General features: G+C 41.0%; 1 protein-coding gene across 6 annotated transcripts in view; it reads right to left on the bottom strand.

Annotated features, from left to right (window-relative positions):
- Positions 1–21,658: 21,658 nt before the first annotated feature.
- GLIS3 (GLIS family zinc finger 3) overlaps positions 21,659–27,670 on the bottom strand; it is a 420,742-nt gene continuing 414,730 nt past the window's right edge. For all 6 annotated transcript variants that reach the window (XM_039885485.1, XM_039885610.1, XM_039885559.1 and 3 more), the window contains 2 exons: positions 26,825–27,007; positions 21,659–26,019 (listed from right to left, as the gene is read on the bottom strand). In XM_039885485.1, the coding sequence (XP_039741419.1) occupies positions 25,883–26,019; positions 26,825–27,007 (320 nt within the window). In that variant the 3' untranslated portion in view covers positions 21,659–25,882. The remainder of the gene's footprint in view (positions 26,020–26,824; positions 27,008–27,670) is intronic.

Genomic DNA, 27,670 nt, shown 5'->3' with positions numbered 1-27,670 from the left:
AAGTTAAAACTGAGAGAAAATATTTTCAAATCATATTTCTGATATAAAACTTGTTTCTAGAATATATAAAGAAATCTAACAAGTCACTAATAAATAGACAATACGATGAAAAAGTGGGCCAAAAATTTGAAGATATTTCACCAAAAAAGATACACAAATGGCTAATAAGCACTTGAAAAGATATTCAATATCATTAGTTATTAGGTAGATAAATATTAACAATTAAAATCAATGAAAATATTAACTTTTGGCAAGGATATGGAAAAAAAAGAAATCTTTGATCATTGCTGCTGAGAATGTAAACAGTACACATTGGAGTATAGTTTGGCAGTTTCTTAAAAAGTTAAACATAAACTTACCATACAACCCAGCAAATTTTCTCCTAGAAAAGACCTAAGATAAATGTAAACACGTTTCCACACAAAAGCATGTATGCCAATGTTCATGCAGCATAATTCATAATAGCACCAAACTGAAAACAACTCAAATGCCCATCAATTGCTGAACAGATAAACATTATATATTTCCATACAGTGGAATACTACCCATTAATAAAAAAGATTATGCTATAATATGGATGGCCCTCAACAAATATTATGAGAAGTGAAAGAAGCCAGATGCAAAAGACTATACATGGTCTGATTCTGTTTATGTGGATGTCCACAAAGATAAATTGATAGAGATAGAAAGCAAATTAGAGGTTATCTGGGGCCAGAGGTAGGAGCAAGGACTGATTACAAACTGGAAGGAGGGACCTTTAGTGGATGATGGAAATGGTCTCAAACTAGACTGCGGTGATGACCGCACAATTCTGTAAGTGTATTTTTTAAGTAATTGAATTCATAATTATAATGGGTAAATTTTATGCTATGTAAATTAGACCTCAGTAAAACTGTTTTAAAAACCCCCGTGTCTAAGCTTCCCTCCATATCTATTACATTGTAAATTTGGGGACAGGGACCCAGGCATCAGTATTTTTTGAAGTTCCCTGGAATATTCTGACAGACAGCTATAAGATCAACTTAGGCAGAGGAAAAAGCATGTATTCGAATCACTTCTCCACAACTCACCAGCTGTAACTTGAAGCATATTATTTAATCTCTTTGAACATTATTTTCTTTGTTTGTAAAATGAAGAAATAATATCTACTTCCTCAAGCTTTTTTGAGGCTAAAATGAGATGATGAATGTAAAAGAATGCAGAATAATATCCGGTGAAACAATTATTACATCTTGTATATTCCCTGGGATCAGCAGTCTAGAGTAGAGATAACAGACATGTGATATGAACCTCAAACCTGGAAGTCAGCCACAGGTTTGTTAAGAGACCCTGGGCACCAGACATTCTTATATACTAGGATACTCTATGAGGTTAAAGCTCCAGAGTTGATAAGGTTACTTTGATCTATGCCAATTTGGGATGATTCAAATAGTCTCCCAGAGAGCACTTCATTGAGACCAGGCTTTCAACACTGGGAGACTGAACTATCCAAAAGTTTCTTTTGGATTGAATATATCTAGATGCTATTAATAATTGAGATGGTTTTGCAATTTGAGATAGAATGAGATAGTTGAGTTCCCGAAACATCAAAATCAAAATTCTCCGCCTAACCTCTCACAGCTGCTAAAAAGATACTTAAATGTCTTATACCAATTAGGATGCGTTCAGCTGCAACTAATACAATAACTCATTTTTAATGTCTTAAGTCATGATCATTTTTCATCTAGCAGATAGCCTGGAAGTAGGTGCTCAGAATCATCTTGAAAATTTAGTGGTGTCATCAAGGACCAAGACTCTTTACACTCTTGAGCTTTGTCATTCATCCCAATGTGTGGGCATCATATCTCCTCACGTCTGAAAAACTGCTGCCAGATCTCCAAGCAACTGATTCTTACATGATAGCATTCCAAGGAGAAAGGTGGGGGGCAGTGACCAAAGGTTTTTTCTTCACACACCTATCTCTTATTAGGAAGCAATGAAAACTCTTTCCCAGAAGTTCCAAGAACCTGTCCTTTATATCAACCTAGCTGAAATGGGGTCAAATGTCCACCCTGATAACAAGGGAGAATGAGAAATGGTTGTTGAACAGGTAGACAAGGGCATCTGCTATGTCACTTATCTTCATATGGTATTTTACAGCTATGCATATGTAGTAGACAATGTTCCCAATTATGAGCAACACAAAATGTCCCTGCCTAATTTAACCGGAAACTGACTTTATTCATAGGATTTTGAGTAATTCAGAGTTGCAGGGATGTCTGAAGAATGAAGTTTGGGGTTAAGTTGCCAGAAACAATGTCCAAAACCATGCTTGAGAACTATTCTAATGAAGAAGCCCTAGTTCTGTCAGTCACCATGCACTCAATCTATAGTTCGCACCCTGGCTATTTCTCTGATGAGAACTTGATCTTGTTTTTACCATTATTGCCATGTCTGGCAAAAGAGAGAGAGTGAGTGTGCTCCCTGATGTTGAGTATTTTATCAGTAGCTCCCAAGTCAAAGTGTACTGTGAGTGCATCTGATTGGTGGAGCTTAGGTCATATAATTTTTCCTGGCTGCAAAGGAGTCTGGGAAGGTGATTATCTGGCATTTTGGGTATTTCTGATAGTAGAAAGTCTTTGTCCTCAACCAAGACTCATAACATAGAGAATTCTCAACTCAGGTAGAGGTTTAGACATTAGGGAGCTAGGGTGACACACGTTCACCACCATGTTAATTGATCTCATCTAATTCTCACAATCTTTTACAGTTATCCTCATTTTATAGAAAATAAACTGAGGCTCAGAGATGCCTTGCCATGTCCAAAAACTAAGCTCTACAGAAATACATACAAGTAAGGAAAGATTAGTGTCCAAGGATTTTCACTCTGCATTATTATTGCAAATTCATTGAACACAAACCAGATGTTTGTCATTCGGTATTTGTTAATAAACTGTGGTACATTTATACACTAGAACACTACGTAACATTTCAAAAAATGAGATAGATTCATATATGCCAATAGGAAAAGATGTTCAGGATGTACTATTAAGAGGAAAAAAAGTTCCAAACAATATGTATGGTATAACTCTACTACATTTTCAAGAAATTATATATATATGTAAAATTTTATATATATGGATATATTCATATATACCAAACTGTTAACAGTGATTTTCTCATGGAGCTATGAATAATAAGAACTTTCTGTTATATATTTTTGTAATTTTTACAGTAAGTGTGTATTATTTTGTAGGCAACAAAACATTCAATAAATGCATTTTTGAGCCAAACTGATGAGTCACTAAGTCAGCCATAAAGGTAAGGGTCTCAGCTGTTTAGAGGAGGGGGTGGGCTTCTCCCTGTAACTTAAGGTAATTTTTGCCTCTAGGACTGAGAGACTGAAGTGAAAATTAATGAGTCACCCCAAAAGTATGGCCAATGGGAGAGAAAAAAGACAAGGAGCTCCACATTTCATGAGAGGCCAGGTCAGCAGCAAGTGAAGCCAGAGTGTTCACCTACAGCTGAAGCTGTGGGAGGTTATGGAATGATGAGAGGGTTCCAGGCAGCAGGAGCATCAGGAACAAGATCAGGAGAGGATCTAGCAGACGGAGACATGGTCAGGCAGAGGGATCAAGACCAGTGCACTGTGTCAAAGAGGCTCGACCCTAATTAGATATTGTGGTGAGGGAGGCCAGTGAGGCAGAAACTGGGGCTAGGCTAGGGGCAGTGCCAGGCTTTATTCTCAGGTACAGCTGCTTAGACAGGAAGCTGTGAGTTACACTGTGCAATGCTCTTTTTCTTGTTAGTAAGTAAATATTTCTAACACAAATTATTATTGATAGCAATGGCTTCTAGCTACAGGAATCCTATATCTTAATACCACAGTGGGTACAATTAAAAGTACAAACACTAAGAGAGGCTGCATAGCTTAGTGAAGAAGTGCGTGGACTGGGACTTAGTGATTCTCAGACAGTATTAGACAAACAAGCTGATTCCAGATGACTCTAGAGCAGAGACCCTAATTGAATGGTTTGGTTTTTGTCAAGATCCCTTTAGAGAAATGACTTCAGTATTGCTGGGGACATCCCAACACAGGCTTCTCCACGATTTGTGTATGGCCTGGTCTTTAGTGTGGGAACTGTGGTGAGGGCATCTATCAGTTCTAACTCTAAATTCATAGAAGATGCTTGGGCTTTAGCTATCGAATATCAAAGAAAGAAAGGGTACGAACAACCAGACTCCAGTTTGTGCTATAAACCCTGTTGATGTGTCTGAATGGAGAAAGTCAAAGCAAACAACCTTGCTGATTAGCAAGTCAGAATGCCTTACATATATTGAACACAGGGGACAGCTCAAAAGGACACCCTGTGTGACAGGTCCACCACGCTGTCCTTTTTCCTTTTCTCCAAAGCTTGATGTTAACAGCTCACTTCTGCAGACCCCACCATATGTGTGATGTCTACCAACGCAGGTATCACAAACAACTGGTTAGGGGCTCTGTGTGCAGAGGCAGAAGTCTAAAAAGATCATCTGAGTCAACTCAAGAGGAATGCTTGCCTTGGAATGATCTTTCGACGTCCATGTGGATTTCGGGCTAAGTCTTCTTGGTCAGTTCCCATGCTAAAGACATGATTTGAGGACAGTTTGCAGAACCTGGCATGTACCACATGTGTTGGGGCTTTTTCCTTCCTTGTTTTGTTTTGCTTTGTTTTCTAAATCAAAGCAAGTCTAAGCCACTAGACATAGCTTCTCTCCAATGACTTCAGATGAACAATTTCCAGATGTGCTATGTGTAGTCTGTCCAAAATACAACAGTTGTAGAGCAAAGATATAAATGTCATCAGCCCCTGTAAGCACTACAGCGTAACCCTTGAGATTGCAAGCCTGGGAGCCCGACTGCCTGGGATTGAATCCTGATGCTGCCACTTGGGCAAGTATTTTAACTTCTTTGTGCCTCAGTTTTCACATCTGTTAAATGATGATAATTATAGTTCCTACCTCATAGGAATGTTGTGAGGATTAACTCTGTTAATTTTCTCTTTTACAAAAGGGTATGTAGAATAGTGCCTGTCATATAGTAAGTGCACGATACATGGTAAGTATTATTATTCAAGACGCCCGTTGGCTGCTTCTACAAGGCCTCACAGAATGGGAGCAAGTGGATGAGCGGGCCCTGGACATCATGGTGGTATGCTCAGCTTTACAGGTCTGGAAATGTGATCACGTTAGTGCAGGCACAGCTAAGTAGGCCCAGGGGATCATCCCACACAGACCAAACTCACAAACTCACAGAAGGGCCTACTGCCCATAGATCAATATGTTTATTTATAGCAAGATTTAGAACAGGTGAGGGGCCGCCCAGACAGTTATGTCAGCATGTCAGTGTTTCCTTCCCTAATATGAAAATCTACATAGCAAAGCAAGTTTTAATTTGGCGGTTTCTTGGTAAGCACAGGAAGTAGAATCGGTAACCTCAGGCTGTGCGTTTAATGGTCACTCCCACTATGTGAATGGAATAGCTGGTATTTACCTACAAAAGCGAATGAATCTTCCAGTCCATTAGTCAGGAAACTCCCACTTGTGAACAAGGCTGACAGATTCTGACTTATTTCCTTTACCTCTGGTGTCACAGTGAATGTCCTATTGTGATAACATACTTTCTCTGGATTATGGAGAACATAAAGGGGGCAGGGCCAAAAGCTTTACATATGCTAATATGTTGCTTCTTCTGGAACTACATTCAAGTCAGACCCTGGATGTATCCAAAGCTCTTGAGACATTTCAGCTCCAGATGAGCTACCTTCAAACTGAATCAGGGCAGACTGCAATTTCCAGCCCACTGAAGGAGGAAGTGAAGCTTTCAATATATAACAGGATGGAGAAATCTGTACTTGTCTGCATTCTTCTAAAGGATAGGCCTTTATAGAGTTGAAGAATATTTTATAAGGCACTTGATGTCTGTGTGTGTGGAGGGTATATGCTCAGGCAGCAACAGACAGTCAGTTTAAGGACTATGTTTCTATTAACTATAGGGCTTTTGTTTTACACAGTTGGAAGCAGAGTTTAGACAAGTGAGCACTGGGATAGGGTCAGAAAGAGAAGGAGGAGCACATACTGGAGAAGTAGCTCACACAGATAAGAAGACTGCCATCTAGCTGGGCTTCTCATGGAAGAAGTAACGGGGTTGAAGGGACTCTCTTCCTTGAAGCTTCCACAGAACTCTCACTCTCTTTTGGATTGGTTCTTTTGTTCTGCTTTTCCTCTCTTCCCTTATTCCTTCCTTTCTTTCCTTTCCCTTCTCTCCCCTCCCTACCTCCAGCTGTGCCCATTGCCCAGCATCTCTGAGATACTGCCCATTTTTTTTGAGCTCCATTCTCTACCCTTCCCAATAATTTTGTGAGCTGAGAATCTTCTCGTGAATTCCTTTTTAAATTAATTTATGGGGAAGCTAATTAGAATTGCTTTCTGTTATTTGCAGCCAAAAGTTCTGAGTGATGCATTTTCACTTAAAAAAATTCTCTCTCTCTCTCTCTCATTTACACAAATGGTAATAAGGAATAAGTGAGAAAATTATGGCAAAGAGAAAATTATGGTAAGAAGTATAGGACAAAGCCAGAGGAGAGTTTAATACACAAAATTCATGTTAGACATTTCCATGCCTTTTGTGATAGGTGGGTAGCAAATTTGAATCCAAGCTTCCCAGAAGCCAAAGCAATAATAGGAACACAATTTGTTATACAATCCTGTGCTTAGTAAAATATAAACAAACAAAAAATCCAAACCAGTAGCTCCAGAAAGGCATAGCTGACATCAAAGAAAAATTTCTTTCATGGGTCCTGCTAAAGAGAGCATAGTATGAAAAAGTGAATAATATCCTACATAACATCTATACAGTAAATATAATACAGTTTCATAAAACCACAGACAAGAAAATTTGAAGCTAAGCATAGCCCTTTCACCAAAACATAATTCAGAGAAATCACTTTTGTGGACACTAAAGCAATACATCTCAGTTATTGGGATGGAGTCTGGCTTAATTTAGGGATAGATTTGAAAGAGTAAAGCTTTAAGTAGCTCTCATTTAACAAGGTTTGTTTCTCAATCTTGTTTGAAGGGTACTGAAACACTACATTTCAAGTACTTTCTGACAAGTACCTGGACTACAGCTATCCCGTGTTTTTTGGTTAACTGTAAATTCATAGGTTTTAACACCTGATTGAACTGGGGTTAAAGCTATCATGTTTGTGTGTGTGCGTATATGCGTGTGTGTGTGTGTGTGTGTGTGTGTGTGTGTGCGTGCGCGCGCGCACGCACGTGTGTTATGTTAAGGATATAGGAGGTGATGTGCCTGAAGAGAAAACTAGCCCAGTTATTATTAGAGGTAGATCAAGGAAGTAACTATGAACAGGGTCAAACTTTTTTCTTAAAAAATAAATTAAGCTTCAAAACAACTCTATTCACAACAGTCAAAAGTAGGAAGCAACCCAAGTGTCCATCCACAGATGAATGGATAAACAAAATGTAGTTTATACATACAATGGAATATTATTCAGCCTGGGAAAGGAAGGAAACTTTGACACATGCTACAACATGGATGAATCTTAAAGACACAAGTTAAGTGAATAAACCAGTCACAAAAGAACTTAAGATTCCTCTTACATGAAATTTCTAGAGTAGTAAAATTCGTAGAGACAGAAAGTAGAATGGGTTGCCAGGGGCTGAGGGAGGGGAGAATGGGACTTATTATCTAATGGGTACAGAGTTTCAGTTTGGGAAGACAAAACTGTTCTAGAGGTGGATGGTGGTGATGGTTGCACCACAATGTAAATATACTTAATACCATAGAACTAACACTTTAACATCGTTAAAACTGTAAATTTTATGTGATGTTATGTTATTTCTACAACTAAGAAAAAAGAATAGAAAAAAACTAAATTAGTAATGCTACAAAAAATGAAAGAATGGCTCAAGTTTGACACCGTAGAGCTTAGCCACAATCATTTTAACTTGAAAATCTTTAAAAGTCGGCATTGCCAAATACCCACCTTGGCCATAGAAAATTCCAATAATTTTCCTAGGTTTAGAATGTCTAATTTTGAGCCATGAAGTTTTCTGGCAAGTCTTCCAAGATAAACTGAGTCCAAAACACACATTTAAGTAAATGAATATATTAGCTTGCTGCCTCAGATTGTTCACTATCACCTACTGGGGACATGATCTTATCAATTCCCACAACAACCTGCATAAAGCAGGTTCATTCTGCGGATGAACAAACCAAGACTCAGAAAGACTGAACAGCTTTGTCAAGGTCCCACAGCTAGTAAGCAGTAGATGTGGATTTGAACTGAGTCTCTCCACTACAGATCTTGTCCACAAAGGCTATACAGGATAGTCAAGCTCCATTCTTTTATTATGCCCACTGAATCCTCAAGCAATGGAAGTACCTTCCTGGCTTCCCTTTGTTGGGTTTTATGGGCTCTTTGGGGGCTAGTACAAGACAACTAGAAGGTCTTTACTTGTAACTAAAGGTAGACTGCTCTACTTTGCCAACACCCTCACCACTCATACTGCATAGGAGATGAGGACAGAGTGGAAATGTGTAAATTCTCTCCACCATTTCATTTTACTTTATTTCCTCGTTAACATTAATAATGTAAACATTGTTGAAAACCTATGTGTCAGACTGGCCTGGAAACCGGGGTTTTAAAACAATTCACAGAGAAAGTATTTGGTAAATTTGGGTAAGCAAATCCCTTTTGATTTTCTGATCTCTGTCTTCAAGCTTTTGAGCACAGAGCCCATGACAAGTCAGTTGAGAATAGCCCTGAGCAGCCACCTCTCACAATTCGCTAGGGAGGTTATTACCCAATCAAGCCTGTTCCACATTCTATCCAGCTCCCTTCTAGCCCTTGCTAATTGCTCCTAATTATATATCTCAAGAATTCCTCTCTCCCTGGGGTATGTGTCCGTAAAACGTGTTTTGTCCTCTCATGGGCTAATTAGAATTTGCAGAAGGGAGCGGCAGTGCTTGGAGCCCTCTGATCTTCTGGAGAGGGCCTGCCCTCATTTGTCTTCCTCACTGAATTTCTTCCACTCTGCCTTTCTGTTTAGATGCCTCAGCCAGGTGTAGCCATCCTGTGGATGGATGAAAAAGGTCTCCTCTCTTTGTTCAGGTACCTTGCAACTTGGCAGCCTAAAGAATCCTAGTATGCTAGAAGTGCAATTTATATTTATTTTTCCTTTTTTGCACTGCTTCAGTGCAAGTTTTATTTTATGAAGTTTCATTGGCATTTTTCAAAGTAGAAAGTAAGTGGTCACTCTATAGTCTTTAAATGTGTAATTTGCACACCTCTGCATTTTTTTACACAATATCTTCTGCCATGTTGGTACATGCAATATCAACTAACTGCAAGTTTACATTTCACCAATTTTTTGATTCATTTTCTCTTGGTGATCACCAGAGGCATAAGTAACTAGGTATCTCACACCTTGTGTGTCCATGCCTTTTTTCTGGTTGTATCTTTTTTCTTTGGCCCTGCTGCTATTTCTGCAATAATACTGCACATCTCAGTGCTGTAGAGAGTCGCTGTGCTGAATCAAATTTGGGGGTACTACCACAACTGTGCTCTGAAGACCTTTAGAAAAATAGTACAGTACATGAGAAAGAGGAATGGGCTGACAGTCAGGAACCCGAGATTCAACTTTGATTTCACCATTAATATCCTCGGGAAAGTCACTCTTCTGTGCACCTCAGTTGTGCCGCTTCTAAAACGAAAATGTTTTACGAGACATTCTGTTACTCAGCCTTCATTTTGTTTCATTCACTGTTTATTCATTTAGAGTTACAGAGTTTTGATGAGTTTTGTTGACACACAAATCGAACAAAATGCAAATTGATCTTTATTTAGCCTTATTCTCCCTCCAACAAATGGTGGCCTGGAACCACCTACTTCAACTCAGCCAACTTGTTTTTATTGATCACAAGTGAAAAGTCCTTTCTGCTCCACCTAGATTTGTGACTTCCCCTCTCCACCCTTCAACTCCAAGATTCCTGGCTCAGATCACTGCCCTCTCTTTCGGAAGACACATTCTCTACTTTTTCCTGTGGGAATTCGTCTTATTCCTTTTTCACCATTAATTTTATACTAGTCAATAACAAAAAACTCACCCATGTTTCTCTGAAAGGCCTTTAAAAGTCAGAGAGTAGTAGTATGAAAAACTTAAATTTCTATGAGCATTGGTTATTAATGTGATACTACACAAAGCCAGAAATAGACTTCATTTTTAGAGAAAAGAGGTACCTGCCTTGGCTTGGAGGTTGCCATTTTGGACAGCAATATGAGTTTCCTTCCTTCTTTTTTCCTGCCTCTGTGAATAAGAAAATGCCAGAGACCTTCCCACCCCCTCAGCCAACCCAGTACTCCCTGTTCAGGTGCTTCTGCCAACTAATTAACACCTCCTTCACAAGCTGTAAATTGGACGGCAGATGCACATGAATGCAGAACCCAGTGGGGAGTCTCATGCTTTCTCTATACATATATTTCATGAAAGGCAGGAAGTGAAATCAAGCAGTCTGATGGGAAATTCTTTTTGCCAAAATGGCCACACCTAGAATCTTAAATAAATTTACAGGCTTTTAATGCAAAATAAATTTCTTATATCTTTGGAGGAGAGGCCCATTTTTGTTGTTTATCAAATGTAATCCAATGTGTTCTCAAAATTCTAGAAATATTATTGAACATCTTTGGGCAGCCCTCAGATGGTACCAGAGATGGAGGCACATTTGCACACCTACCCTGGGGGCCATTAAACATTATCTTCCAACCCTCCAAGGACAAGTGTTTTGATCATTAAATTCCTGCCTCTTGTCTCAATCTACCCCAATCTACCCTTTATTTTGCTGCCAATGTTCTGTTTATGACCCAAATAGGATCATATCACAGGCTTAAAATAGTTTCATGCTTCTCCATATCTCACAGGTATATTCTAAACTATTTAGTATAGGTCCGTAGCCGCTCAGGGTCTGTCCCCTGCTTATCTTTCTCTCCTGATATCCACTCATATTGTATGCACCAGCCAGACTGAGCATCTGCAGTCCTCTGTATGGGTGATCTTCTCTTACAGCTCTGTATTCTAGAACTGCCCCTGCCCCATTCATACTCCAGAAGCCATAATTCCTACTTTCTCCAAAGAGCTTGGAAATAATTTTTTCATTGATGTGCAATTCAATTCAATGCAACAAAGTCTATCGAGTATCTATTCTGTATCAAACATTCTACAATGATAAATAAGTCATAAGCTCTCTTTCTCTCTGAGAAGCTTACAAGATAGTGGATGGAGTAGGGGAGACAACAGTAACTATAATAAACTGTGATGGGTCACCCAGAGGGCATGATCCAAGGCCTGTGGCAGCACAGAATAACTTATTCTTCAAAGACGGTAGCCAGGGTTGGAGACGCAAATGTGTTAGGGGAAACTCCTGAAGAGAGGGGAACATCAGAATGGGTCTCCTGGTGCTTTCTGCTCTTTGCTTTGGTGTCATGCTTCCTGGCATGTAGAGGGCAGTTCTTTCCATTAAACAAAAAGAAGATAACATAGAAATGGATTAGCCAAATCACATGGAATGGACACAGAATGCTGAGGATATTAAGTATCATGAGTATTGATGTGACAGAATAAACTGCAATAAGTCAGAAATTGGCTAACTTCCCTTTAAGTAGAACTTATCTTTCCTTCTTAGGGTGAAATGTCTATCTTTCTGTAAATACACACATTAATATCTATAACAGATAGCTAAACATCATCTCTTGTGTGCAAGCAAAAATGCAGAGGTTTGCAACCTATTGTTGAAAAAGTTTTAACCAAAATTTCAGAATAATTTGAACTTATAGGTAATGCGTGAAATAATGAAATAGGCAGATGGCAAGAAATATAAAGGAGATGTACTGAAGTCTCCACTTTCTCCTTACTAAAAAGCAAGCGATGACCTTAACCAGGGTGTGCAAGAGAATAGCCTTAGTGTGAGTGTGGCCAGTGTCTTTACAACTATGCAGGTTGGTCTGTGTGACAATGCCCGCTTCTCGATTTCAGTGCCGGCCTTTGTCTCTGCATTTGGTTCTCAAAGTGTGGTCCGCAGAATGGCAGCATCAGCATTATTTGGGAGTTTGTTAGAAATGCAGAATCTCAGGCCCTTTTCCAGACTCACCAAATCAGAATATGTGTTTTATCAAGATTCTCATATAATTCAAATGCACATTAAAGGTTGACAATCACTGTGTTGCCTCATTAAACTTCACAACATCCCTATGGAATTTTAACTCTCAGTCTTAGTCTTCAAGTATACTGAAAATGCCTGATCAAATCCCCTGTAGTGTATATTTTCATGTGTGTAAAGCATAATAGTTCAGAGAGGTACCCCAGATTGTATTTACTTGCATTTCCTCCCCCATCACATATGTGCACCACACATATTTTGAGAAGTAAATCAATAGAAAATGTTTTCCCCATTAAAACTTCTCCCCTGACTCTCTTCCAACACACATACACACAAAACTTGTCACCAACTTTTAAATAACAATTATAAAGCCAGTGTGTTCGGAGAGGGAAATGCTTGTCTAATTTGTCTTGGAGGAGTAAAGAAAAACTTAAATTACTGTATACAAATTGTAGTGAGAAGGGAAGCCTAGTTAACACTCACTTTTTTATTGTTCGTTGTTGGGTATTTCCCTTGCGCCCCTCTGCCCATGACTCTGCTTTTTAATGTTACCTGATTAGTGGAATAGAATTGCCAAACCACTTCTAATCCCACTGAGGGAAATAAACAGTGAGTGGGACAGGAACACCAGCAGCCTAACACTTCATCTTTAAGTCCAGTTGGGATATTTCAGTTTGGAACTGTATTTAGGTAGAAGAGGTAATACATATAGACTGCAAAGAGCCCAATCAACCAGCAGCAAATTTCATTCCCTCTCTGTCTCAAAATCTCTCTCCCTACTCTTTTTTCTAAAAGCAGTTCTATTTATTTCTGACGGGGAGGACTAAGTACTGAGGAACTATTGAAAAGGCAGGTCTGCCTGACAGTAGTCAGTCATGTCAGGGTGTGATAAGCACCTTGTTGACTCAGATTCACTCTCGCATTACCGCTGGTACATCCTGGAGCTATCAGGCCCCTCTTGATGTTAGAGTCATGATTCTGGCTTTCAGAGAGGCCCAAATTGTTAGGCTGCTGTGCACACCTTATAGAGCATATGCCAGGATCACAGAGATGCCCTTTATAACTTCCTCCCTTATGTGGGCACCCCAGTTAAATAATATACCAAATGCCAGGAATAATTGATCAGACCAGGGCTATGTACCTGAGCCAAGATGGGCACCTCAGAAGCCCTTCTTTGTGGATTTGAAATCTAGATTGATAGGATAAAATTCACATCTATCTCTATGTTTATGTCTTTATATTTACATACATATCTCTATGTACAGAGACTGGCTGATTTACTCTCTTTTCTCTATGCTGGTGAAGCATAAGCCTTGGAATGTAGAATGTATATCATTTGCCAGTGGTGTGGATCAGAGAAGCAGAGGCACAGGTCTGCAGAGATGGAAGAATAGAACAGCCAGGCCAAAATGACCAGAGATGAAAGATGAGAGGGATTAACATTTCAGACCATTCCTCATATCTCCTTACATTTGTACTCTGTCTTTTCAATAACTTTCCTTCATTACTTAAGCAAACCCAGGTTGGCTTTTGTTACTTACAAACAAAAAGGTTGCTGCTTTCCGGCTGGCTGTGCAGAACTGTCCTTTTATCTGCTGACATCTCGACTTTACCCCCCAGTACTCTACTCTCTGCACCAGTTTTCAGGCTGCAGCCCAGGGGTAGTAAGGCCGAGAGAGGAAATCTCCTCTAAGTGGAGGCTTCTCTGCATGATTCTAGTGGTTCCCATGTTCCAGGATGCCACATCCCACTGGCTTCAGAGCTCTCTTTAAAGCTCTCTCAGGCAGCAAAGAAGGCAACCTTTTCACAGGTATCTTCCTGGATCCATCATCTTGGTGAATCATTCTTAGCACCAACGGCCAGGTAGACTGACTCTGGCTGCAAAGCCCTTCATAGTTGGAAAGGTAAGGGACGACAGTTTCATAGCAAACTTTCCAATGAACACAGCTGAGCTGAGAAAGCGAAATGACCCAAGAGGGAAATCAATCATGGATCCTGAAGAAAATGCTGAGATAGGAAGCTAAGTGACAGCACAAAAGCATGTCAGAGCTGGATAGACCATCTGCTTTGACAACTTGATTTTAAAGATGGGGAAGGGAAACCAACATTTATTAAGGGCCAGCCATGTGACAGAAGTGTGAATCCTCAAGAACTCTGTCATTCGGGCATGATCCTAATTGAGTAGATGAAGAAACTGAAGTTCAGAGTGGTCAAGTAATTTGCTTAAGTGGTGAAGAGAGTGGATTTTGAGGGCATCTTAACTCTGTAGCTCAAGACCATAGTCACCCAACAAGAGCCTGGTCTCAGAACAATCAGATGAGTGCTCTTCTCATCTCTCCATGCCACCTCCACCACAGAGCATTTTGTATGGCTGGAGTAGCAGTGATCTCAAGTCAGATGGTCAGAGCCCAGCCAGGCAGCCTGAGATCTACTGCAGAGAGGAAAACAAAGCCTGAGCCCAGGATTTCTCATGGCAACTTTGCCTCCACCATAGGCTGTGAGCAAGCCTGCCCAATAATAGCTCAGCACAGCCAAGTCAGGTTTTGAAAAGGGATAAGGTCCTGAAAGGGGTGGGGGCAGAAGTAATGAAGCGATCACAGAGGAGACAGAAGTGCCTAGACTTCTTGTTCGGGTTTTCTCACTTCCTAGCTGTTACCTTAGATAAACCACTGATTCTGCATCTTGGTTCTTCTGTGGTATTAACCCGGACTAGATAGTGTTCTATGACTGAGCTTTGGAGCTCTCAGGCAGCCAAGGGGGCCTAGATTGCAAATGGGCCTCTTCCATCATGGGTCTTTGGTCTCAGACATAAATGCTTCCTGGGGACAGGATAATGGCCTTTTCAAGGTCTAAACAGAAGTGAGCACAGAGTATATGCCAGGGAAAAGAAAGATGATTTGGAGTTGATGATGGAAGACCCAGATGTGTGGTTCGGCTACACAGATGTGCCCCACAGTACCTTGGGGAGACTGTTAGCTTAATGTGCCATGCAGATGTACAGGAGGGGTAAGGGGAATTCCATACAGCAACTCTGCAGTATAACAGGTCACGCTACATACACAGGCAACACAAAAGACTGAGCCATACAGATGTTCTGTGTACCATACTCAGGGACATGGTCTACAGATGCTCACTGTGGACTGAAGAGCATAGCCAAATTAGGAAGCTCTTGGATCAGAAATAACAGTGCATTATTTTAATTTAAAAAGTATCAGACTACAACAAATGTTTGCATTGTACACCATTTGCTACCTGGCAACTGACAAGGTGTTTGTTGAGTCCTGATGTGATACACCTTAAAGAGGTTTCATAGCCTTTAGAATTTCCACTGCACATCTTCCCTCCTTGTACTTTGGGGGCCTACTGACTCTAGGCTCTAAGAATCCTCCTAGGCTTGCCTCTAACATTCACAGGGCCTGGAGCAACATTACAAATGGAAGCCTATGAACTCAGAGATCTACATATTTTTAAATTCCAAAGAAAGTTTACAAAACTGTTGCATAAAGTATATTCTCCCCCTCTTTCTTAACAAAGATACTTTCATAACAACGTGGTAGGCCAGGGTTGATTTAGGAAGTTGAGAAACAACTTGGATTTCTTGGCCAGAACATGGAAGGACCAGGAGAGCCAGTCCCTGGCCTCTTGCCTGTGACCTTTTCTTCAAACCCGATTCTATCTTCAGCCATGTAGAGGCTTCATGTTCACACATGAACAGTTCAGTCTCCATGTGTAGCTCCATCCAAAATCCCATAAGCAGCCATTCCCTAGACACCCCTCAGGCCCAGGGTTGTACATACTGGAGACCTGATCCAATCCTGGAAGGGTGGTCTTGAGAAGCTTGTGCTGGCCCTAGAAGCAGCATGGGACACTTTGGACAGGGAATTGAGGTTACAGACACATGGAGTAGGTCTAGAAGTGGAGAGAGAGTGGCTTTGGGTGAAGACATCCCTTTGGTCACATGAGGTCCTCACTCTGTGGGGTGGGACATGGCTGGAGGATGGTCAGAGTAGAGCCTTTGAAGCACAGGGCCCAGCACAGGAGGTCCTCCTGTTTGCCTCTAAAAGTGATTTTATAAAGAATATACTGGGCTATCTTTTCTTATGGTCCCAGGAGGATGCTAAAAAGGCGTGTGTGTGTACTACAGGTTGCTCTGAGCTTACGATACAGACATTTACAGGCAATATTATCGGGAGGATCTTATGACTTGCTTGCACTCCAGGCTAGCTCGTTTTCTTCCTTCTTCCATGTGCTGATCTCAGAACCATGGTCCTTGCTGTGATCATTTCACTCTGGGTACATGATCAGAAATTTTTAAAAGATGACAGCCACTCCTTAGCAAGCACTTTACACATGCCCAGGACTGTTCCAGATAATCTATGTACTTATCTTCCTGCTGGAAAATGAAATCAGTTCAGAGCAGCATAGTTTAGAAAGTTACTTGTGACACTAAAAAGCATGAAGTGGCAGAGAACAAGGTCTACCTGACACTAAAACCTGTGACTTTCCTCGATGTCTTTCGAGATGAGAGAGAAAGCAATAGGTCATTTTCCAAAGTGTGTGTTAGTGTATGTGCCCCATATATTCTTTATTGTGTACTGGGAAACATAATGATGATGAGCCTATGCTTTTCCCCAGTGCCCTGTGTGGCAGTCACAGGGATATGCTGTTCAGATCCCCAGTTACATTATGTGTGGTTAGCTGACAGCATTAACTTCTTCAGGGTCCTCTGAAGCATTAACTTTTTCCAGCTCCCTAGAAGAAACTCAGCCAATGAATGACAGTGATAGACAAGACATAGCTTTCTCAGGGTGGGCTTCAGCAAGGGGGTGGTATGATGGCCTAGCTATTTCCACTCAACAGGGAACTCTTTTGGGTAACAACAGCCTTTGACCCAGAACACAGTCTCAGTCTAGCTGGCATCACAGTCTGATGGCAGCCCCTGCCCAATCTGGCTTCTGCTCTTTTACTTTCACAAGTTATCACTCTCCAATAAACGTTTTTGTACTCCCAACTATCTCAGCCTCTGTTTTCTGGAGAACTCAACCCTCAGCATTCTCCCAGAGCCTCATACTGATCCCCTTGGGGCTCTACCCTCACAGGTCCCAGAGCAGCCATTCCCAAAGAGTGTCTTAAGGAACACCTGCCTAATAAGATGCTTTTTTTTTCTTTTTAAATTGTCTCCTAGGTGTCAGGCACCTGTTTATCTTTTTTTTTCCTGTGGTAAAATATACATAAAATTTACCATTTTAACCATTTTCAAGTGTATAGTGACATTAACTAAATTCACAATGTTGTACACCATTACCACTATCTATCAATAGAACGTTTTCATTCTCCCAAACAGAAACTCTGTATTCATTAAGCCATGACTCCTCACTCCCTCCCGCTCAGCCCTTGGTAACCTCTATTCTACTTTGTCTCCATGAACTGGCCTATTCTATGCACCTTATCGAGGTGAAATCATACAGCCTTTGTCCTTTTGTGTTTGGCTTATTTCACGTAACGTCGTTTTCAAGGTCCACTCATGTTATAGCATGTGTCAGAATTTCCTTCCTAAGGCTGAATTATATTCTAATAAGTGTATAGACCACACTTTGTTTATTCATTCATCAGATGATTTGGGTCGTTTCCACATTTTGGCTATTTTGAATAATGCTGCTAAGAACATTGGTGTACAAGTATCTGCTTTGAGTCCCTGCTTTCAATTCTTTTGAGTATATACATAAGAGTGGAGTTGTTGGATCATATGGTAATTATATTTTTAATTTTTTGAAGACCTGCCAAACTGTTTCCCATAGTGCTAATAAGGCACTTTTGGGAAAAGGGTTTCATGGTCAATAGACTCCATCCTGGAACTCTTTCTCGGAGCCCCAAACTTCAGTAAACATAGTAAAGGCTCTGACAGGTCCTGAAGTAAAGAATCTATGGAACTTTGGCCCACCATTCTCCAAACTAATTGGACAGCAGAACCCTTTTTTGCAGAGTGACTAATAGCATACCATCCCCTGCTGGATTGGGAAACCAATCTCTAAGCTTGCAGGCCATGACAGGAAGAGCTGGGACTCAGGGTCAGGAATGGGACCACTTCCAACTCTCCAAAATCGCCTGGTGGGTGACCCTGACAAGTTACTTTCCTTCTTCCGTTGGCTCTGCACATGCTGTTCCCAGTCTGGTCTATTCTTCCTCTGCTTCTCTGCTTCTTGAAGGTTAATTTAACTATCAGGCATCTACCACTTCCTTCAGGAAACTGGCCCTGCTCTCCTGTCTCCCCAGGCAGGAATTGGAAGTCCCTCTTCTACTTAGCTCTTATTAAACTGTGTTGCCCTATTAAATGGTGAGGGGCCTCCTGCACTGTGTGGTGAGGGGCCAAACTTAGTTTGTACAAACCACCAGCTGGAGAGCTTATTAAAAATGCAGATACCTCTATCTTACCCTTAAAAATTCTAACTCAGTAGCTCTGGGGCATGCATTTAATATCTCTAAAATGTGCATTTTTAACAAGCACCCCAGGCAATATTCTCAGACAGATGATTCTTGGAATCCTGTTTTAGTTCTGCAAGGATAAGAGCCACTTTTACCTCTCTTTATTTTACACAATATTTGTTGAATGAGTGAACTAATGAACGAGCAAACAAATGATTGAAACGACCTCGGTTTCCTCCTCTGTAAAATGACAAGTTTGAATTGGGTATTCTCTAAGCTTCCTCTTGGTTAAACTTCTCTTTATAAAGTTCACGTTATTTTAACCCAGCTACTGTTTTTCCCAGCAGCTTTCACATCAGAACCGTACACAAATCTAAGCACATCAACCCACCGGAGAGACCTGCTGGAGAGGATTTAGTCCGTACTACAATTTAGCAAACACCCAGGACTCATGAATAATCATATTTTTGGAACTATCAATTTTATCAAAAGCTAGAGATACAAAGAGAGGCATACAATTGTGACCCTGTGAATTCAGTCCCGTTCTCTGACTAGCTGAGAGTCAGCACCAGCAGGGCTGACAAACCCCTGGGTCTGGGGATTAGGGAGCTAGGCATTATGGGAAACCAGGGCCAGAGAAGGTGCTGGGGTGTTGAGCAGCTCTCCTGCTGTGTGGAGGGGGTACAGACCATTAGCATTGTCAGCTTCCCCTGACTCTACTCCAACCATTTCTCAGCAGACTTTGAACATAAAAACCCTACCTTTCCTCTCCCTGAGAACACCACAAGTTTTGAGAGGCAGCTCCAGCTTCTCACAAGAGCTATGGCCTGAGAAAAATGAAGTTTCCCATTATTTATAACCTCTCAGCATTTCAGAGGAAAAGGTTGGCTATGGCTGCCAAGACCCAGCAAATATTTGGTTAGCCTGGACAGAATGGGTGCTCATTTTCCAATTCTCACAGATTTCTCTATGCCCAGTTCCTTTTATTAAAAACCTCAAATTCAGAAATACAGTCAAATGGCACTCCAGACTCTAAGCATTCATCTGTATCCCAGGGAGCAGAACCCAGAATCTAAACAAAGAAAAGCTTCATCAATAGAACTCATGAATTTCCTCTAGGAACAGGGCCCAGCGTAGCAGAAGAATCAGCAGAGGGGCTCCTAACTGCGGTTTTCTTTGGGTGCATATTTATGGGAAGGGCCAGGAAGTATTCCTTCAGTTGAGTAGGGTCAGCACACTCTGGCCCATGGGATAAATCCTGCCTGCTGCCTTTGCTGTTTGTTTCTGACAGCCTAAGAATTAAAACTGGCTTTTACATTTTTAAATGGAAAAAAAAATCAAAATAAGAAAAATATTTCATGGCATCTGAAAATTATAGGAGATGCAAATTTGTGTCCATAAATAAAGTTTTATTGGAACAAAGCCATACCCATGTGTTTGCATGTTGTGTATGGCTGCTTTTGAGCTACAGTGGCAGAGTTGAGTAGTTGAGGCAGATACTGCATGGCCTTCAAAGCCTGAATATGTCCTATCTGTCCCTTTGCAGAAAAACTGCAGATGCCTGGAGTAGGGGATGTATGACTTGGCCTTCACTGGTATTTGAACTAAAAACTATAAAAATTATATGCACAGTTAAATAATTATACAGCAAGCACCTGTACAGCTTAACGTGGGGGTCAAGAAATAAAACATTGTCAGTCAGGACTTCAGGGTCCTCCATGTGCCATTTCTTCTCGAACGGAGTCAATTAGCATCTGGATTTTTTGATATCTTCCTTACTGTTCTCTATACTTCTAACACCTAAACTCTATACAGTAGTCCCTTCTTATCTGTGCAGAATATGTTCCAAGACCCCAGTGGATGCCTGAAAACACAGGTAGTACTGAACCCTATATATACTGTTTTCTCCTATATGCATGTACCTATGATAAAGTTTAACTTATAAATTAAGCATAGAGATTAACAATAATAAAATAGAACAATTATAACAATATACTGTAATGGTATGTGAATGAGATCTCTTTCTCTCAAAATCTTATTGTACTGTACTCACCCTTCTTCTTGTGGTGATGTGAGATGATACAAAGCCTACACGATGAGAGAAAGTGAAGTGAATGATGTAGCCCAGCGGTCCCCAATCTTTTTGGCACCAGGGACCGGTGCTCCTATGAGAATCTAATGCCTGATGATCTGAGGTGGAGCTGAGGTGGTGATGCTATCGCTGGGGAGTGGCTGCAAATACAGACGAAGCTTCGCTCACTCGCCGCTGCTCACCTCCTGCTGTGCAGCCTGGTTCCTAACAGGCCACTGACCTGTACCTGTCCGTGGCCTGGGGATGGGGGACCCCTGACGTAGGCAGTGTGATAGAGTGTTAGGCTACTATTGACCTTCTGAAGATATGTAACAAACACTTCACAGCTTCTCTTTGGCATATCTGAGTTGCCAGCATAACTACTCTTGAGCTTTGGAGCCAAGCACTGTGATACCACAAGATTTGCTCTGATAACTAAGATGGCGGCTATGACGTGATTAACGTCTCCATGCTATATATGCTATTCTCGTCAGGGCAGGACAGAGTAAGACATCGCGAGATTTTATCATGCTACTCAGAACAGCGCGCAATTTAAAATTTAAACCTCCCTTCCCCGCATTCCCACGGATGAGAGTTGAGGAAGGAAGGTCATCACAACCAGTGGGTCAGGTGGCCTTCCAAAGCCTGCAAAGTGGACAGGACTGGGAATCAGGGACATGGTAATTGTCCCTTTCTCCTTCAGGAAATCAGATAACTTCAAAGGTCAGGGTATCAGCTCACTGGAAGCTGATACTTGTGTCTTTCTCTGCAGGGTTTTAGAAAAACAGGGCAGAAAACGTCCCCTCCTCCAATGCCCAGCATGCTGAAAACCCCATCACATGGAGGGCCAAGAACTAGAGGCATTTCTGAGGCATGATGTAGCACTACATTGAAAAGGTACAAATAAACCCCAAACTCTAGCACACATTTATCCAGTTTGTGAAGCGGATTAATAGAATAACCAATAAAACATGTATAAAAGCTTTAATTAAATCTGATGAAATAAAACTTCATGTTTTATTTATGGACACTCCCAACATGTAAAGGATTCAGGGACACATTCATTTTTACTGCCATTTCGTCCTCATATCTATAATTAAATCCAGGCTGCAGTTCTGGCCCAAAGCAATGCAGCATTTTAAAGCTGGCCTTGGACACTCCCTCCCCTACCCCATCTGCTTTTAATTATAATTACCATTCCAATATGAAGGAGGCTGATGGTAAAACAAAACAAAATAAAACAAACAAACAAATAGTTGCCATTGTGTTTTAAAATGACATGCTGAAGGAGGATTTCAGGCAGGTGGGCATATCCTCTATTTCCAGTTTTATTCTGTACCAAGTGCACAATCCCTTCATTTTACTTTTGACATAAAAAAAGGACTTCATGAAACAAGACAAAATAACTTATGATTATATGAAACATAACTGTGACAAATCACAAAACTATACATATTAATAGAAAAAAAGTGTACCTAATTCTTTAAAAGATTTATGACAATAAGCACCAGATGTGCCCCTAGAGTAAAATCAGCCCCATATCCAGTATGATATATGCAGTTCATTTCTCTACGTGAGTGTATATAACTATGTACAAGAGTCTGTGTGATTTATGGAAAACAGATTTCCACTTTTTCCCCCCAAAGTGCTTTATGTCAGCAACATTACACAGGATGCTCTGCTGTCTGTACAAAATAAATCTCTTCTTTTTTACACTCGCCATTTATCCAATGAGTATTTTTTTTCTTTATCCATTGCAAAAAAAAAAAAAAGTAACCACCGAAATTCCACACCACCAACAAAAAGTGCTATTAAAAAATGCTGCTATAAAATGACATGGTCAAAGCAGTCAAATAAAATACCAAATAATTAAATCAGACATTTACAATCGCTATACCCAATACTTCAAGGCAAGTGGAAAGTTAAGGTTCTTGGATAGGGGAGATGAACATTTACCTCTGTTCTAGCATAATAATGTGCTTGGCAGTTGGTAATTTCAAAGCAACAGAACACCACCAACATTCAGTTTTATCAGTGGAAACTATGCTGTGATCCACTGAAGACCTTTTGTTCATTTTAGAATCACCGATGTAATTTGGGGGAGACACAGGTAAAAGGACCCCACAGGACTGGTAAATATTTAAATAATATTTAACAGCTGATCAGAGGCTAAATTACAACTGACATATTGATGCAGTTCCTTTAGGGAATTAAGACAATGCAGCAAATGAAATGCATCTAGGCATAGTGAATTTTTCTTTCTTTTTTTTCTTTTTAATGTAATAGGATAATTGGCTTTGGGCTGTGTGTATTTTCACAAATACTAGTTGTCGTTGTTGTTTTTTAAAGGGAATGAAAATCTCTGTTAGAATGTTTATGAAAATGGTTACATATCAAGACTAAAAAGGCCAGGAAATGAAAGGGTATGAATTTTTTGAACATTCCATTTTTACTGCTACAAACATAATAATGAAAGTATATATAAATCTTGTGCGATGCAAAAGCAAACAAGAAACAAATTTTAAGGTCAGGTGAGATTCTGAAATCTAAGGACAGCATGAAGTCTAGAAGGAACCTGAGTGTCCCATCCTGAGATCTTAAGCTCAAACACGTACCCATCAGGAAACACTGAAGGGTACATGAGGGGCTCTCAGCAATGCAGATGGCACTAGGCCCTGCTTTCTCTGCTAACAGGAAGGCCCTTCTCAGGGGCAAGGCCAAACTCTTGCTGAGGACGGAGGCTCTGCAGGAACCACTGCCCTTCTCTCTCCAGCTCCCACTAGCCCCCAAGAGGCGAGAGAAGGGCAGAGCCACTGCGAGACCACGGTAAGACCAGAGACTGGGACAGGAACATCTCCAGCTAAAGAGGGAGATGACATTCATGGTTTCTGATGTTCAGCTTCTGTCTTTCTCCTCCTTCTCTCTTTCCACTTTAAATTATATAAAGTCATAAGGCAGGGCTGACAACAGCAGCTGCAATAACGACCCTGCCTTTTCATCTTTTTTCTCCTTATTACGCAAATTAAATGTATTTTGAGTTTCTAATAAAGACTTCGGTATTTAAGAATGGACAACTGTCTCTCTAAAGATACCAGAGCTTTCCTTTCTTTCGAGTGTGACAAAGGACACATGAGGGATGCCAGTTTAACATGCATGTGTCCTTGCTTAGGCCAACTGATACACCTACAAAATCTGCAAGAAAGGTGGTACTTTATATGCAGTCTGAGAGCTCATTTAGAAAGGAAGCCCGATGTGTACACTTTCATAAAGTAGAACAGATTTTTGTAAAGTGAATACCTTGTCTCTTCTGCAGACTTGAACATCTGTATTATGGCTTTTCTCAGATCAGAGCTCACTAGTCAGAGAAACTAGACTGACCAATGCACTGTAAAAATGGACCTCACACTTGGTTCTTTATTCACCTTACTGTACCACATGTTTCAATGAAGCCCGGAATCAGGCAGAATACTACTGACTGCAGCCAGACTGGAAGAACCCATCTGTCAGGATATAAACCATCACGGGATCCCAAGTCTGACATCAAGCTGTTTAATTATCTTGTTGAAGATTGTAATTATTTTTGTTTGACAAATAGCATTGTTTCATTTTTATTCAGAAAATATTTTTAAAGAGAGAAAGAAAAAAGTATAAAATGTGACAGTACTGTAATGTCTGAATTTACTGAGTGTCTTTGGCGTTTGGCTAATTTTTATAGCCTCGGCCATAGGACTCAAGATCTTTTTAATAGCTTTGTAAAGGTGCCATAGAAAATGGCTTCTTCTTCAGGTTTAACGTCAAATGGCCAAGTGCTCTTTAAAAATCTCAGGCCCCCAAACCAGAGTTTCAGAAAAAAAAGTTGCCTTCTTCTGCCCACCTTTCCAGAGCTGTTCTCTCTACCTGCCTTAGGTCATACTTTGATAAGAACTGATAATCAGACACGTGGGCATGTCTGAACCACAGTCAAGAAGAGGGTGAGAACAATGCATAAAAAGGGAGAGAAGTATAGAAGAGAGGCAGACAGACAGGAGTGGATATCTTGAGAGAGGGAAGCAGAGGCTGTATAAAAGAACTGGGAATAGGGCATCTCTAGTTAGGTTTTCCAAGAGATGCCAGGAACCTAACTCAGTGCGTCCCTGTGTTCACATCTTCTAGCACATCTCTGGGTAGAGCACCAGAGCAGAAGCAATGGGTGAACCAGTCAAGTAACCTTTTGCTTTGAACAAGGTCTTTGAGGTGGAGTCGACAGTCAACCCTCAGCGTTCCTGCTATAGCAGGAAAGGTATTGGGCAGTACCTTTCCCTCAGGTAGCCTTTGCTAAATGTAAAACTAACATTCCAGGAGTGCTCACAGGTGCTGCAAGGTAGGCCCAGGCAGAGCTACAGCTGTGGCAAAATGTACGTAGCTGGGTGATTAAAATAATTATTTCCATCCAAAGAACAGACTTCTAAATAATTTTTCCTTTTAAAGTAGATGTCAACAACAAGTCTTTAAAATGAAAGAAAAAAGATAGGTTTCTGAAATATAAAACAAGTTGTAGTGCTTTTCAAGGGACTGTGCTCGACGGAACCTTCTTAATTTGTTTTTGGAGAAACACTGAAAAGCAACCGGTTACCACAGGGATATCTAAGAGGAGAGAGAAGCAGCCAGGTCACTAGAATGCCAGGCCAGGGCCAGACACTCAGGGCCTTTCCAAGAGTGGGTGACGCCCATGCTGTGCTGTGGACCTGAATTTCCCTTGTTATACCTGGCCTTGCATCAGCCAGGAGCGACGCTGAGCACTAGGTGAGGCAGTTCAATGTGCTTCTGGCAATTTCTGTTGCCCTTCTCTATTTGGAGTTTTCAGCAAGGGTGATCCCCAAACTACATTTTCACATGCACATCACTTCATTGGTGTCCTTTGCGGGTTGACAGCCAGGAAGTAACAGGTATCTGGTAGAGTGAGAGTCTAAATTCCCTTTAAAAAGACAGTCCTGCTGGTCACCAGCAAAACCCAGAGGAAAAAAGGAGCAACCGCAAACATTCCTGTAAAGCCCAGCTCTGATCATCCAGTACCAAAGATACATCTGTGACTTTGCAGGCTCTGCTGATTCAGCGGACATCCTTTTCAAGCAGTCTATGAGAGTATGAATACAAAAGGTGGCAAGCAACAAAAAGGTTCTGGATGCCAGTGGAAGCAGAGACCAGGGGAGCTTTTAGCCTTCCGTATAGACAGAGGAGAGCTGGCTAGGGCAGCGGTCCACAGCACTGATCTGCAAGAATGTGGTGTCTTCAGGCCCGCTGCGAAGAGACTCTCCAAACAGGCTTGAGGAACCTGAAGGTAAATCATACACTGGAAGAGAAAGAACACACAAGTTAACTCCTGCCTTGCCACACCCCCCAGATGTACACTGAGGCAACCTTCCTGGGCTAGACCCTTTAGAAGTTTTCTATCCTTAGTACCTTGATGGAAGAGGAGGCTGATGTTATTTTGGCAGATGGCCAAAATAAGTCTTCGTACAAAATATGGGTTCAGTATAAGTAAAAGTGAAGTGTTCGAGGGAAGGGTGAAGGTGGTTTTAAAAAGGAGGTGCTATTAAATTTGAATCATAAAGAAGGAAGTGATTCTTACAGATGGAGGGGTTAAAAAAAAAGAACAAAGACAGAGAGGGAGGAGCACATGGGGCCAAATGTGATGGCAAAGCTCAGGTGCGGAGTATGCAGGCAGACACATGTGAGGGCAGTCTGGAGAGTATGATGAAGCCTAACTCATAGGTGCTTTAAGTGCCAGGCTAAGAAGAGTAGACTTTATTCTCAGCTAAAGTATTTGAGCAGGAAAGTCACTTATTTTATCCTTCATTCTTGGAAGGCATTGGTTACAATAGCATGAAAAGCAGAATGGTAAACATAAAAGAGTCGACTCAGAGAGACGCATTAGAAGGCTCTTTACATGGTCTGGGAGACATGATGGCCCCTAGACTAGGATGGTAGAAGTGAGGCTGGAGCAAAAGGTGAAGAGGAGAAACATTTCAGGAGTAAATTCAACAGAATTTGATGTGCTCGTGTGCTGGGTCAAATCTAGTCCAGCTGGTCACGGAAACCCAACAGATCTTTCCTGCCAGTCTGCCCAAGTTTCTAAGTCACAGAAACCAACGCACCTGTAATGCCCGAGTGAGTTGAGAAGGCTCTGTGGAAAACATCAAAGCCAGCCTGGCCCATGGATGTGGGGACCAGGTAGTCCTCGAAGGAAGGTACCACACTGCAGGAGCTGCTGGGCGGCATGGTTCTCTGGGAGTCAGGGTAATGTGGGGGGCAGAATGTCTGCAGCTGCCCATAAAATCCTGAAATGCAAGCATGGCATTGAGCTACTGCAAGGCACAACTTTTGAAGATCATTCCAACCCAACTAGACCCTCACAAAGCCTAGTTTTATATGACAAAAGGCCTTTAATGCTTAAGTTCACCTGTAAAATCTTCTATGCAAGTGTTTGGAATGCACCATTTGGACAGAAGCTCTTCCACCTTTAGCTTTTGAAATTTGCTGGTTTATGACATTTTTATTCCTACTCTAGCACTTGAAGCGAAGGGCTTCTTAGTTTCCCTAGATTCTCTAAAGAGCCCAGGACGCTGAAGCCCTGACCTTCAGAGGACATTCTTGTCCAGGCTCTCCCACCAGATTCTGAGTCCATCTTCCTTTATCCTATATTCCTATATCCTTTATCCTATATTCCTATATCCCATTTTCATATTTGATAAAAACCTGAAGGATTTTTTTAAAGGCAACAGAGATCTATTCATTCATCTGTCCTTCTAGCAAGTAAATACATACACGTTTATATCTTCCTCATTATTTTGAATAGTTACATAAGTCTCCCATAGTTAAATTAATACAATTTACTCAATTATTATTGTTGATATTTGCAATAAATGGGAAAATTGGAAGTGAACAAATAGGATAATGAAGAAATAGGTGGAAAGATTTCTTAATATTTAAAAACAATCAAC

The sequence above is a fragment of the Pteropus medius genome, unplaced genomic scaffold (assembly GCF_902729225.1).
Source record: "Pteropus medius unplaced genomic scaffold, Ma_sr-lr_union100, whole genome shotgun sequence".
In the NCBI taxonomy this organism is placed as follows: Eukaryota; Metazoa; Chordata; class Mammalia; order Chiroptera; family Pteropodidae; genus Pteropus; species Pteropus medius.
Note: the sequence above shows the minus strand (reverse complement) of the source record. Positions and strands in the feature narration are given on the sequence as shown.